At 41.9% G+C, this 14,981-nt stretch overlaps 1 protein-coding gene across 9 annotated transcripts in view; it reads right to left on the bottom strand.

The window, feature by feature from the left end:
- Positions 1 to 14,981, bottom strand: part of CCDC88A (coiled-coil domain containing 88A) — a 320,350-nt gene that overhangs the window by 100,347 nt on the left and 205,022 nt on the right. For all 9 annotated transcript variants that reach the window (XM_063918618.1, XM_063918617.1, XM_063918621.1 and 6 more), the window contains exons 9-14: positions 12,657 to 12,738; positions 9,601 to 9,759; positions 8,021 to 8,167; positions 6,086 to 6,230; positions 2,805 to 2,989; positions 1,316 to 1,453 (exon numbers count right to left, since the gene is read on the bottom strand). In XM_063918618.1, the coding sequence (XP_063774688.1) occupies positions 1,316 to 1,453; positions 2,805 to 2,989; positions 6,086 to 6,230; positions 8,021 to 8,167; positions 9,601 to 9,759; positions 12,657 to 12,738 (856 nt within the window). The remainder of the gene's footprint in view (positions 1 to 1,315; positions 1,454 to 2,804; positions 2,990 to 6,085; positions 6,231 to 8,020; positions 8,168 to 9,600; positions 9,760 to 12,656; positions 12,739 to 14,981) is intronic.

Below are 14,981 nucleotides of genomic sequence, written 5' to 3'. Positions count from 1 at the left end.
AGATTTCAGTTTGAACACACCACACCCTCCCTCTCCGGCAAACCCAGTAGTGTATTGGTTGGGATGCCGGTGTCTGTATTTTGACAGCCGGGATCCCAACCACCGGGATCATGACCGTATACCGTAACACAGTATACCTTGTCCCATATTATTGGTGGTTCCATTAAGCAAAATGAAAAGAAATTCAAGTTTCAACTCAAGGTAAAGAAATCTCCCAGCAAATAGGAATTACAAATAAAACAGGGGCTCAGATAGCAATACATAACATTTCATGATAATATGCAGGTCCGGCTCTATCATAAGGCAGCTGCCTAGGGTGCGAGGATTTGAGGAAGGGGGGAGCCCTGCGCCTGTTTATTACAAATTTAAGGATGACTGAGTAAACTTAATGCAGACGACTGCTGTTGAAGTTCTAAGATGCTACCTCCACACTTTCACCTGAGGCTGAAAAGCCTAGGGCAGGCATGTCCAAACTGCGGCCCTCCAGCTGTTGTGAAACTACATATCCCAGCATGCCCTGACACAGTTTTGCTGTCAGAGAATGCAAAAGCTGTGTCAGGGCATGCTGGTATGTGTAGTTTCTCAAACAGCTGGAGGGCCACAGTTTGGACATGTCTGGCCTAGGGTGTATAGAAACCTTGCACCGCCCCTGATAATATGGGCAATAGGCGACATTGCTGCTAATTTCACTGCAGTAAAATGATGATAAATAAATTGGCAGCACACAGTGGCAGACTATTGTAAGCTTCCCATTAGTCTTGCCTCATAGCCTCGTACTGTACGTATTCTTTAGAGTCAATTCTGGAACACTTCTAAGCTTCTATTTTTATTAACGCCAACAGCACAGCCCATCTAGCCCAGTTTGTGAATATACCACAATCATCAGACTTCTGTGTAGTTTGCAATAACAGAATATCATCATCCCAAGTTCACTGGAACATACCAGGAACTCCTCACCTGGAGATCACCTTATCCCGTAAGGTTTCAAGAGAATAATATTTAGCAACAAAAGAAATCAATTCACAAATAGAGCGTACTTCCCTGTAACTGCCATATACGGATAAGAAGGAACCGGTTAATGAAATGAACGTTCATTTGCAGAGGTTAACTGCTTGAAGGAAGCCACATGGGCCATATTTAAAGTGATCAATAAACACACATTTATCATTAAAAATAATTAAGGTAATGGTCACAATTAGCAGCGTCATTAATTATGTATAGGAGCAAGATATTTTTTTTTTCCTCCGTTTAATTCAGTTTCTAAGACATCTGTAGGGTATAGACATCAGACGTCTTGTGTGTTCCGCCTCTGTACCTGTCTCTCCGAGTTCTCCCGCAGAGTCTCGATGATCTTCTCCAGCTGTGACTTCTCCTTCATAAGGTCGTCGCTAAGACGTTGGCCGCCTTCTACACTCTGTCTCTCAAGATTTAATTCAGCTTCTAAGTTTTCAAGCTAAAATAAAGACATCACAGTATATTTACATCAAATATTTTCCAGCCTTATAATAAAAAAAAAATCTGTACTGTTTGTAAGGACTCCTACTCACTTATGACTAGTTGTTTATGTAGTGCACACATATTCTGTAGCGCTTTACAGAGAGCATTTCAGCCATTTACATCAGCCACTGCCCTAGTGGAGCTTACAATCTACACCAGGCATGTCCAAACTGTGGCCCTCCAGCTGTTGAGAAACTACACATCGCAGCATTCTCTGACAGCAAACTGTGTCAGGGCATGCTGGGAAATGTAGTTTCACAACAGCTGGAGGGCCGCAGTTTGGACATGCCTGATCTACATGGTCGAGTCACAGGTTCATTCTGATGGTGAGCTGCTCCACTGTGGCGTGGCGGCCGGCCCTCACGCACCTGGTGCCATTTGTCCAGCATGCGAACAGTTCACAAACTGCGCCGATTCAGAAATACTGCCTTCCTTGGCCTGAAAACTGATAATTATCTCTTTTTGCAACTGGGATAAATCGCCCCTTTTACTTGTCATAGCAACGAGTGATATGTGTGCAGGCGGCCTATCACACACCTTATATTCCCACCAAGTCAGCGCACGACACGTGACGTACTTTATGGGCTACATTCTGCCGAAGTTAAATGTAAGAGGTGTCATAATAATGTGACTCAACCGAGTATATTCCCTTACACATGGACACACATATACAGTACAATACAGTTAATTTCCAATCAGAAGAAAATTAAACTACCAGTATGTTTTTGTAGTGTGGAAGGAAACCAAAGTACCCAGGGGAAACACACTAAAGCATGGAAAGAACATACAAACTCCGCACAGATGGCCCATGATTGAGAATTGAACTCGTGACCTCCGTGCTGTCAGGCAATAATGCTGAAAGCTACACCTTCCTAGCTTGCCAGTCTGCTTAGAACAGAAAATTATAGTAAGCTGTATATAATTATGTCTGTAATGTAATGTTATTATATATGATAACACAGAAATGACTCACTGCACTCAAAAAGTTGTGTTAATGTAGGATTAGAACTTTCAATAGTTTTTTATCATATGGCGAAATTAGATATATCCGGTTACTCTGCGGTCAGGCTAAAAGACCACAGACACGGATTTCAGCAATGAATAAACTTTTGTTTTCCGCCAAGAACGCTAATAACTTCAATTGTTGAACGGTAACCTCAACATATCAACTTTAATCTAGTTTGATCAAATTGCTAATGAAATACCTACGTGTGGCAAGACTGATTTAGACATTACATTGGCCAATAAGTCATTTTCTGATTCATAGAACAATAATTGCAAGTAATTAGAAATAAGGTAAGTCTTACCTTTTTACTAAGTCTTTGGTTTTCTTTTTCCATTTTCAGGATTTTGGCACTGGCCCCCTCAGTGGAGCCCATAGCATTCCTCAGCTCTTCCACTGTAGTCTGCAAAGTTTGGTTTTCCATCTCGAGCTTCAGCAGCCGGCTAGAGGTCAGCTCATTCACTTCATGTCCCAGAGATTTCTGTGGCGCTATACAAAATCCAGAGTACAGACAGTGTAAGTGGTTTATTTTTCATTTTGTAGTGGTCACAGGTCATTTATGGTTATAATGTAATTTGACCTCAATGCCTAACGACACGAAATTCAGAAGTTAAATGGTTTATTAATGAATACGGCCAGTTACACGTTCCTAACCTATATTCAATAATACATGATCATAAAGCTTTATTCAGATTGGAATACAGAATTTTTGCTGTAAAGCGAGTGATGCATCCATTGCACAAAATACTGTATTCCAGGTTGTACAACTGAAAACAAAAGTATCAAATAGTATTTCCATATCTTCCAACGGTCATTGGGTTAAACAACTTTCACATTCACACAGAAGCAGTTATTACCATTTGCCAACTAATGGACAATGAATGCTTTAAAAAATGTTGACACCTACACAACTAAACTCCAGGAGAATGAATTAAGAGATGGATAACTATCAAACCTTCTAAAAAGAGCAGGTTGAGAAGTTGCCCATAGCAACCAATAATCATTCTAGCCTTCATTTTATAAAATATACTAGAATCATTGGGTTTGGTAAAGACGACAGGGTGGACTAAGGTCGACACCATACAGTCGGCAGACATTAGGTTGACGGTGAAAAGGTAGACAGTACAAAAGGATGCCATGGAAATGGTCGACACACCTTTTTTTTTTTTAGGTTTTTTTTTTTGTGTGTCATTTTGGATGTTTCATTACCTGTGACCCCAATTAGTAGTAATGTAGACGCTCGCCATGCTTCGGGCCAGGTTACTATTCCCAATTGTAGTCCACGTGGATGGTAAACCAAGCAACAGTTGACAAAAATGTGGAAAAAAAATGCCTCGACCTTTGCCACGTCAACCTTTTACCTGTCGACCTTTTGACCATGTCAACCTAATGCCTGTCGACCATATGGTTTTGACCTATTGACAGTATCTATAGACAGTGTCTATCCATAGTCTGGATACCACAAAAATGATAGTTAAATCTGATTGGTTGCTATAGGCAACTTCTCCACATAATCTTTGCAAGGTTTGATAAATATCCTCCATAGTGGGAGATTCTGAGATGGACATAATAAGACTCTCTTTTGCATATACACAAATGTCCATGTGAACACTTAAGTCTATGGAGGAGATATATCAAAGGTTGGAGAGAGATAAAGTACCAACCGATCAGCTTCCTGATGTTATCTTTCAAACACAGCCTGTAAAATAGCAGTCAAAAGCTGATTGGTTAGCACTTTATCTCTCTCCATGTTTTCAGCAATGTCCCCCATGTTTGTATCTTAAGTAAGACGTCTTATGACACATGCAACCTTAAACACAGCGCATAGCTGCATGCTGTACAGATAGATATATATATATATATATATATATATATATATATATGGTTACAAGGCCCAATCCTTGCACCACTCATGTGTAAGTATAGAATTTATGCTTTGGAAGTAACATACATAATGATGTGTAACTCAATGTACCGTACACAAGGATCTCAAACAGCATAACTAATATTCGTGTCTAAGCCTCCCATTTGTACCTGACCTGAACACCCTGATACACCTCTTAAACCAAAAGGGGCCACAAGCATCTGAAAATATAAGTTGTGCATATTATATCTTCCAACATTTTAAAATCCATGCCTGCACTCCTTTCACCCACAGACTGAGTGGGTGCAAAAGGGGGCACAACCGCCTGTCTGTGAGGCCACACCCCCTGGTGTATGACATTTTAGAGGCATGACCACCTGTTACATCGCCTCTTTCTCGTCATGCTGGGGGCTTGCCCATCTCTCTGGAAGCAGCTGGACAGCCTTCAGCCTCTCCTGGCACAGTGGTCCTTTGCAGTGTGCTGAGGGAACTTATATAATGTTTTCTTGTCTAGATTAGTGCCTCACTTACATGCACCTGTGATTGATTGATTGATTGATTGATTGATTGATTGATTGATACATTGATTGTGCAACTACCATTCTATGTATCACTGTTCTGAGAGGAAAGTATGGGATCAGTAACTGGAGGGTATGCTGATCCTTGTAGTGCTATACTGGAGGATCTTGGGGTTCCACCAGGTAAAACAGCTCTCAATTTAGAAATACGTGAATGTATGACCTAAAGTAGGTGCTATTATCATGTATTGTGGGACCACCAGAGCAGAGACACCTTCCCGTGGCTGGTTGCTTTATGTAACAGAGATCTCTGTATTGCTATTATCATGTAGAATGTAAATCTCATTTGTTGGTCTGTGGTCCTTTACAGTATGCTAGGGGAACATGTTTTTTTTGTTTGTTTTGTTTTCCTCCTCATAACTTACTGTTCACTAAACACATCAGAATACAACTAATAATGCAAAGGAGAGCGTGATGGTCTCACTGCATGGCACGCCTGGGTAGTGGTGAGGAAAGTTGCCCTGTTTCAGATGAATGTGTATGTCTTACAAAGATATGCACGGGTACACTGTTGCACATGTGTGACTCTGATCTCTATCATGTCAGAGTTGGTGACGTTAGTGTTTATACAAGTGTGAATGTGTTTGGATCTGTACTTGCAAATAAACTCGTGTCCTCTTTAACCTAAAGCCACCTCTTATCATTGTCCATTAAAAAAAAATCATCTAGAATCTACTAGATCAGAGTCAACACAGCTTTCATTTACCATAAGCACGTTTAAGGACGAACAAATGATGCAATTAGGCATCTTGTATATTTTAGGTGTTAATCTAAAATAACGGCATGCAGTTACTACGGCAACATTCAAAATGTCGACACGGACATAATGTTGACAGAATGTCCACAGCCACTGTGTCAACACAAAAGTTTAGGGTTAGAGATAGGGTTAAGCTGTAAAGTTAGGGTTACAGCTAGGCTTAGAGTAACAGTCTATGAGAAATCTCAATGTCAACAATCCGACTGTCAACATTCGGGCAATTTTGACATTGTGATAGTCGACATTTGACATATCCGTATATGTTGATATCCGGCATGTCAACATTCAGAACATGTTGACATTATTTTGTAGACATTCTGATCGCTGATACCACATACCACACCCACAAACTATGTCCGACATTTACACAGAAACAGTCCTCTTACTTTCAGGTAGATCACTGGTCTTAGACAGCTGTTCCAGCTCCCAGCCCAGGTGTAGTGATTCATCCATACTTTGTTTCTGGGCCATTTCTAGGGACATGTTTTCCTCCATTAGCTCCTCAATCCTTTTCCTGTCCAGGTCCCGTTCCTAAAAATAAGACATTACTAGATGTAATACAGGTTTGCCATCAGCGAGAAGAGGAAAACAGAGAAACAGCTACATGATAAAAATGTATGTAGGGGGAAATTCAATTAGCCGCCCAAAAAAATTTGGGAGAAAAAAACAAACAAACGGCCTTTAACTGCGTTTTTCTGCTTGATGTTTTTTCTGGCCAAATCAATTGAAGCCTGTTTTTTTTTACTCCCAAAAATGTCCCGGGCGAAAACACAAGAACCCAGAATAAATTCCCAGACTTATGTGTTTTCGCCGCCGCAATCGAAAAAACAGGGCATTTATCGGGGATTAATTTGGGGACCTCAGCGGGTCCTGAGAAAAAAAATCCCAGATAAGTGCCGCAGTTGCTCTGCCTTCGGGGCTAATTGCATAGTCCTCGGGGATCAATTAGCCCACGGTAATTTACTGCAGATAATTCAATTTCCCCCATAATAATTATGATACTAAGCAAAATATGCCTCCGGAATTTAGTATCATTAATAAATGGAGCCCCACACAGATTTAAAAAGTGTTCACATGATTGGTCCTGGCCAGTGCATAGCGGCATTCAGTCCTTCCTGTTAGCCACGGCAGGATAATAGTGGCAAAATTAAAAGCACTGGTACAACTATATATTCCAGCGCCCACATGTGGGCGCAAGTACATATACAGATGTGTCCTCTTACATCCTTGCTGCAGTCACGCTAAGCAGTCCTTCAAGTCGCGCCATGTTGTGGCGGGACTCAGTAGCACCAAGCGTCTTAGTCGCAAAGTAATGCAATAGGACACACGAGCAGTGTATGATGATTAAAAATTACATGCACCATGCCTATATTATGTGCGTAATTGTGGCTGTATCTGCATCTGAAATGCCACGTTACTGTGTATTCCAGGAAAACACTGTAGCATAACATTTTGTATGCAGATACAGTCGCAGCCACACACACACAGTATAGGCATGCTGCATATCCTTTTAATCAGCAGAAGCTGCTTGTGCGTCCTATTCTATGACTTCGTGACAAAGACGCATTTTCGCATGATAAACGCAAAAAAAAATGCTTGGCGCTACCGAGTCACACGGCACTCACACATTATGTAGCGCATGGAGTAAAGATGTAAGAGACACATCTGTAGTAATGAAAAAGAATAAAACAAAAGTGTCTCAGTATATAATAAACGTGTAGTGTTCCTTTTTAGTAATGTTTAAGTAATCGAAAGTTTAATTGCTAATAAATACCTAACCGTTTCTTATATTCTTGTTCTGAAGTAACTGGAAATCATAGGATTAGTTTTCAAAGATTCCACTTTTTGTAAATCTTTCCCTAAGTCCTGCTCCACCGCCCAGAGTAAGCGTGCAGGTCCTAAACTGAATCATCACTGCCTGTGTCTTTAGTTGTAGATTTCAGAGCCCAAAGACAACCGCTTACTAAATGAAATATTTACTTTTTAAAGCTTGAGTGAGTACTTTAGTCTATAGCCGACGCCATGTCAACATTCCAGCACTCTGTATGTAAAACTGGCAATACATCCTTTGCCACTTGTCCCGTTCATCAAGAAATAGAACCATTGTCTAATTAGTCCATATACTGTACGTGGGTACATTGACATAGCTGGTTCCAACAGTTCAGCTGAGAACACATTGGTCATGTAAGTGTGGTGGAGGATGGCTGCAGTCCTATGAAACCACAGAAACATTATGGAAATTCTGGTAATGACGAGGAGGCTGGACCTCACCATTATCATCCAGTAATCACAAAGGGGCTCTTTACTACGAGTAGCCTTACCGTCTCTACGTCGTGAAATTTGGCCTTCAGTTGCAGATTCTCTTTCTCCAGCTCGTGCAGTTTATCAGACCGGGTTCGCACTCCTTCCAGCTGGTCTTCCAACATGGTTTTTGTTTCCAGAAGAACCTGATTGTCTTCTTTTAATTCCTACAAAGTTGCATGATTGTTAATCCTCCTGTGGCGACTTTGGTCTGTGTTACACAATGGTATTTTACCATACAAGCCTTTGGGGGTAATTTATCAAACCTTGGAAAGAGATAACGTGCCATCCAATCAGCTGCTAACTGCCATGTGTTTGACAAGAGCTGATTGTTATTTTATCTCTCTCCAAGCTATGATACATAGCCACCTTTGGGCCTAATTACAGTGAGATGCGCTTGTTTTCAGTTGTCCCTTACGAAGTAGAGGACCATGAAGGCCGCCATACCGTGGTTTCATTAAATTATCATACACTATTGTTCTCTCTCTGACATTATAAAGAGAGGTTTCTGAATTTCAGCTTTCCAATAAACCTTACCTACCAGCTGGTCACACACACCATGACATCATACAATTTGACTTCACGTGAGTTAGGATAAATTACAGAACGTATTAGGGCCTAATGGTGTGGCCAGAAGATGACCTCACACACAGACCTATAGCGGCCACACATTTACCAACATGTGTATTAACAATCCAATCAATAGGATTATTAAAAGCTTCCTCTGTGGAAACAGACGCTGCGTGTGATAGCTTTACTGTAAGCATCTTCCACCTGGATTACAATTGCAGCTTAGATCCATTGTGGTCTCTCTGGTTCTGCAAGGTTATGACTTTGACCTTCAGCTCTGTCATACATACAATGTCTCCGTCCAGCTCTGTGACAGGTTCAGTCACCTCACTGATAACATCAGCCTCCTGCTTCTCCCTGATCCTCTCATAACTGCGCACACAGCATTAATCATTCTGAAGGGAACCCACTGCCTTCAGACAGCGGAGTCTGCTAATAACAGAGGACAACACCACACACTTCTCTATATAGCTAAGGTGAACAAGACGTAAAACATCCCAAGAAGTTCTGCCCTGGGGGTATATGTACTAAAGTGTGGGGTTATAGGAGTGGAGATGTTCCTCATAGCAACCAATCAAATTCTACTTATCGTGTATCTAGCACCTTCTAGTAGGTAATAGCTAGAATCTGATTGGTTGCAACAGCTCCACTTCTAAAAACCCACACTTTATTAAATATACTCACTGCTTTGGGAACCATTTACATCTCTATAATAATCAGTGAACGCAGGTCCTGAGATCCTGCTGGCACGGAAGAAGCCTTTATCTAATCAACCAACTTGAACCCAGAGACACTATAATAATACAGTCACAGAGAAACAATAATATCTGTACAGAATGACTTCTATGTTTGACTGAACATTTATGAATAAACCCTTCCCACATACAGTGAGCATTTCCCTTTAAACGCACTCGTTAAAATTCCATTTTAACTATTATCTTTCCGATGATCTTCAACTCACTCACTGATCCATGAAGAAGAAAGACGTCCCTGATTGATTTCTATTGGCGTTCAGATGTTATCCACTTACCTCTACCCTGGCCTTGTAGAACTCAATGTCATGCATGCGCTCCTTGTACCGGCTGACTTCACTTTCAAGCTTGTCAACTCTGATCGCCTTTTCCCTGAGCGCATCCAGCTCATCTCTGTACACCCGGGCAGACCTAGCGTCCGCCAGCAGATTCATGTTCTGGGTTAGGGAAGAAGAGGAAAGATCACCATAAACAGCCACCATATAGATATCATGCAATAATGGTCTGGCCTACTGTATGTGATTTCAAAGGTAAAGTTAATCTCACAAGGAAGCGCACCTACCCCAGTATAGAGGAATACCCACAATCCGATGAGGCAAGCTCTCTACCGAGCAGGGCCCTCCCCCTGCCTTTGTTTACACATCTGCATTTATTGTGTCTGCTCTGTATGTCCCTGTTTTACATGCTGACGTTTTTTCCCCCTCACTGTCTGGCACTGGAGCGGCTTCCAAATCCATGACATTAATAATAATTTGCACAGATAGACATATTTCTACCAGTACCCAAGAAAGACACAAATTCTCATGTTATAAATATGCCAGGAGGACAGATTCTGTCCCTGACCTTCATGTAAAGAACATAATAGCATTATATGAAACCTACTAAACACTGAAAGCCTGACTCAAATAAAGGGGCAGATGTGTTAACCTGGAGAAGGCATAAGGAAGTGATAAACCAGTGATAATTGCAAGGTGATACAGCCAGTCAGCTCCTAACTGTCAATTTGCATATTGGAGCTGATTGGCTGTTGGTTTTATCACCTAGCACTTATCACTTTCTTTGCCTTCTCCAGGTTAATACATCTGCCCCAAAGTCATTTTTTTATTTATTTAAGAGACCTCTGACTATATGAGTATACCATTAATAGAATTTTAATTGGGGGGCAGACATTACATTATCATTATATAAAGATAGATAGATAGATAGATAGATAGATAGATAGATAGATAGATAGATAGATAGATAGATAGATAGATACTGACTACTTCTTTTGTTATGGTATTATTAATGCTGCATATGGGGAATAATCAATTACTTGTGGTGTTTAGTGCGTGGGTAAAGCTCCAGGTTTAATGCCCAAGCATTTTCATTATTGCCATTTACCCCAAGCGGTAAAACATAGATTTCGCGTTAGGCTCTAGAATCCATTGGTTATGCTGTGCGTTAAGCCCCAGAAACATTTACCTCTGCGTTTATGGCAGCTCATGAGTCTGCGAGGAAACACATTATGTGCCCCCTCTGGGGCATAATGCGCTAGGATCCAGTACCCACTGTACTGTAATTGAATAAGTCTGGGCTGACATGAATCTGCCCCCATGTGTTTATTAATGCTGAAATACCTTAACCCCTATTTAAAAGTCTCACAATCATTCTTTGGATTATTTTCCTATATACTTTTTTGCATAGCGTACGGATATTAGATACAGACACCCCAAGGCTATTTTTCATTATAAATAACTGGGAGACTATAATGTCTTGAATTCAGTTGTAACTTGGGCCTTAGAGTTTTAATCCATCGGTTTAATCTTTATATAGTGACAAACACAAAGACACATAGGGCGGAATTCAATTATTTTTTTAGCAATGATAATTAATGGGCTCCCAATGTTGCAATTCAATTGCTTTGGGCGCCCTTTCAGTATCTCTCTGATTGCGCCTTATTAGACCAGGTTTAGCCGCATAAAGCAGCTAAACTGGACTAAACTAATTGGCATGACGTGAAAACTGCCGTTTGGGTGCCCTAACGGGACACTTTTTGCTCAGTTCAGCTCGCCACCTCGGGAGGCTGCGAGCTGCAATGCTGGTGCCTGCAGCTGTTTGCAGCTGAACGGACTATCAATTGAATTGCTGCGCTGGGTCCCCGGAAGTGACAGCTGCCATACAAAACATTTTATCTCCGCCCATAAACTCTAGGCCTGATTCGGAGTATCATGCAGTGCTGTCCATGCCTGCGCCTTTTACCGCTCCTGTAACTTTATGTAAATGGCACTACAAGCCATTCCCCCCTGGTGTACATCCGTGCGTCTGCATGTGCAACGACTGACACCCACTTGAGATCCATTACATGCTCAAATACCGCTTGGTGTGTCTTCAGATGCAGCCATCAGTCGCACCATGGAAACTGAAACCACCCCCATGCTAGGTGCAGTTATCCGTCAGAGTTTGGCCTCCTAAGTCATGCCCCATAAGATGGATCATCTCCATATGTCCATTAAGCCACCTTCCAGTTACCGCCCTGGAATGTCCAATAGACTACACTTCTAAGACATTTCTGATACTGTGTCTCATTTCATGGAGATGCGTTCGGCATCCCAGCTGTTGGGATGTGACAGACGTCGGATTCCCGAAACCACTTGGAAGACAGGCACCGGGTCACTGACAGCCGACATCCCAAAGGTGAGTATCGGGGTTCAGGGTTAGGGTTAGGCACTATAGGGGGTGGTTAGCCGTAGCCCCGGAAGGTTACCAATAGCCGCCACCCTTCCGAGGGTTAGGGTAGGGAACGGGGGGGATAGAAATACTTACCTCCTCCGATAGAGGGATCTTCAGTGTTGGGATGCCGCGGTTGGTCATGTGACCTACAGCATTTAGTATGTACTCCATTTGATATGTGCCCCATTTACTTGTACAGTCTAGCTTCTCATTAACTTGTACTGCATACTCCCTTTGTGTGTAAAATAGATACATCCCCTAATCCCCTCCTTATACAGAGACATGTAGCATGTGGACACTATAATACAGGAGAACACTAATATGTATACACCCTACTTCTGTGAGATTGATGGAATCTTGAGATCTCAAAATTGGTTGCTGTTAAACTTTTTAATAAAGACCTATTGTAATATGGATCAATTTTAATTACCAACATATATTACCGTAATGCATTCTAGGAGCTGCTGTCAGCCAATAAAGAAAAGTACAGTATACTTCTGTAGCCCATTAATGGAACTTGTTTCAGCAAAGAGGATATTACAAATAACACCACATCCGAAGCGTTCCGGAATCATGTTACATCAATGCAGAAAACACACATCCGAACAGTATAAAGTCTGACCTCCTGCTGCAGCCTCTTCAGCTCGGCCTCCAGCTGTGCTACCTCTTGTTTGCTATCCAAAAATTGTTCAGTCTTTTCTTCCCTTGAAAATAAATAAAAAATGACATTTATTATGAAACCCGACCTTCCAAAGGCAGTCACTACAAACGGCTGCATCTCACCATACTGTCTCCACCAGACTTATAGAATATTCAAACAGAGTAACAACGGGGTGAAACGGGGTGAAACGTGAATGGCTTCGGTCTTCAATCTAAATTTGTTTCATACTGTATGCGGCATATTGGTTACTGAAAATACTGTGCTACTGTATACACAGAATATACCATCTAAGAGACTAAGCAAGAAGACATGTAAAAAATACAAAGCCTTTTATTTGATATGATAATTCACAAACTGTTCTAGCCAACCATATAGTCCATTACTGAGCACAGCTGTGGCAGCTGTCAGCATACATCTCTGGCAGGCAATCAATGCAGAATAACAGTAGACAATGTCAGTTCTCCATAGCCGAGTATGGAGCAGAGTTTATAGGAAATCATACACGTGACTGGCCTGCAATACATAGAGCATACTACTCAGAGCGAGGGAGCTTCATCAGGTCAGCACACAGAGACAACGGTATCCGGACTATAGATCTACTCTAAAAAGGTCTACAGTCAACAGGTCACCACTAATGGTAGACATGCATTAGGTCAACAGGGACAAAAGGTCGACGTGTAAAAGGAAGACAGTTCAAAACATCGACAGGGACAAACGGTTGACATAATAATGATCGACACACATAAGGTAGACACAAGTTTTTTCATTTTTTTCTTCAACTTTTTCATACTTTACCATCCACGTGGACTACGATTGGGAATAGTAACCTGGGCCGAGCGCAGCGGTAGCATAACGAGGAACCTTGCCCGAAGCTTGGGAGCCATGCGAGGGGATGTGGTACACTAATGGGGTTTGTTTGTGGCAGCAAAGTGACAAAACCAAAAAATAAATAAAAAATTGTGCCTGCCTCTTTTTTTTTTTTAGTGTCGACCATTTCCATGTCGACCTTTCCCACTGTCTATTCTGTGTCAACCTTTTGACCCTGTCGACCTAATGCATGTCTAACATTAGTGGTAGACCTATTGACTGTAGATCTTTTTAGTGTAGGTCTAACAATTCACACCCAGACAAAACAATACTCATGGATGGTGATCCAGATATTGAGATTAAACAGCATTTACAAAGCCATAATCATATGCCTCTAACAGAGGCTGTACTTTCACTGTCAGGCTTGTTATTTAGTGATGGGATTGTGGACCCTAGATTCTGCAGATCTGCGCGATTATCTAAAGGGGGGTACTCACGGAGCGATCGCTGCTTAAAATCTAAGCAATCTGACTAGATTGCTTAGATTTTAAGCACGATCGCTCCGTGTGTAGCCCCCTCAGCGATAGCGATGCGCAGCCCCACGCATCGCTATCGCTGCTGCTAGATTGGCCTGCATGCAGGCCAATCTAGCGGGTCGCTCACTTCACCCGCTGGGTGAAGTGAGCGGCCCCCCCGTCTCCCCCCGCACGCTCAGCACAGATCGCGCTGTGCTGAGCGCCGGGAGAGATGTGTGCTGAGCGGTTCGCTCAGCACACATCTCTCTGACATCGGCCAGTGAGTACTGGCCTTTAAACAGAATGCAGTAAGGGATTTGTAAAGACTGGTTTACTGTACTGGTACTATACTGGTTTCAGCAACTGTGGGGCAGATTTATTAAGCTCGGTGAAGTGATAAAGTGGAAGGTGATAAAGGACCAGCCAGTCAGCTCCTAAGTGTCATTTTTCAAACCCAGCCTGTGACATGGAAGTTAAAATCTGATTGGCTGGTCCTTTATCACCTTCCACTTTATCATTTCACCAAGCTTAATAAATCTGCCCCTGTATATGATACTGTCAGTGGATGTAACAGGGAACGAGTGCTTTGATTTTACATAACAAGCAATAACAATCAAGCAACCTAAGACCTTGTTGCCATACCACACACTTTATATGGATCGGTTATCTTAAATGATCTTAAAGTGTGCCATCGACAAGGCGTGTAGTTCATGCCGCTGTGATGTCACTAGCTCCTAAGTAGAGATGTGCAGATTCAGATTTAGCTCAAAACAGCATCTTACTGGCTCTCCGATGTCACGTTTCGGTTAGCCAATAAGAAAAATCCAGATTTATCCAAACTCACACTACTTCTGGCGTTGAGAACCGAGTACATCCGAACCCACACATCTCTACTCCTAACTTAATGGATAATCTGCATTTTCAGGCATACTGGTTTAGCCCGCAGAATAGTCTCCTCCACTAC

The sequence above is a fragment of the Pseudophryne corroboree genome, chromosome 4 (assembly GCF_028390025.1).
Source record: "Pseudophryne corroboree isolate aPseCor3 chromosome 4, aPseCor3.hap2, whole genome shotgun sequence".
Classification (NCBI taxonomy): Eukaryota; Metazoa; Chordata; class Amphibia; order Anura; family Myobatrachidae; genus Pseudophryne; species Pseudophryne corroboree.
Note: the sequence above shows the minus strand (reverse complement) of the source record. Positions and strands in the feature narration are given on the sequence as shown.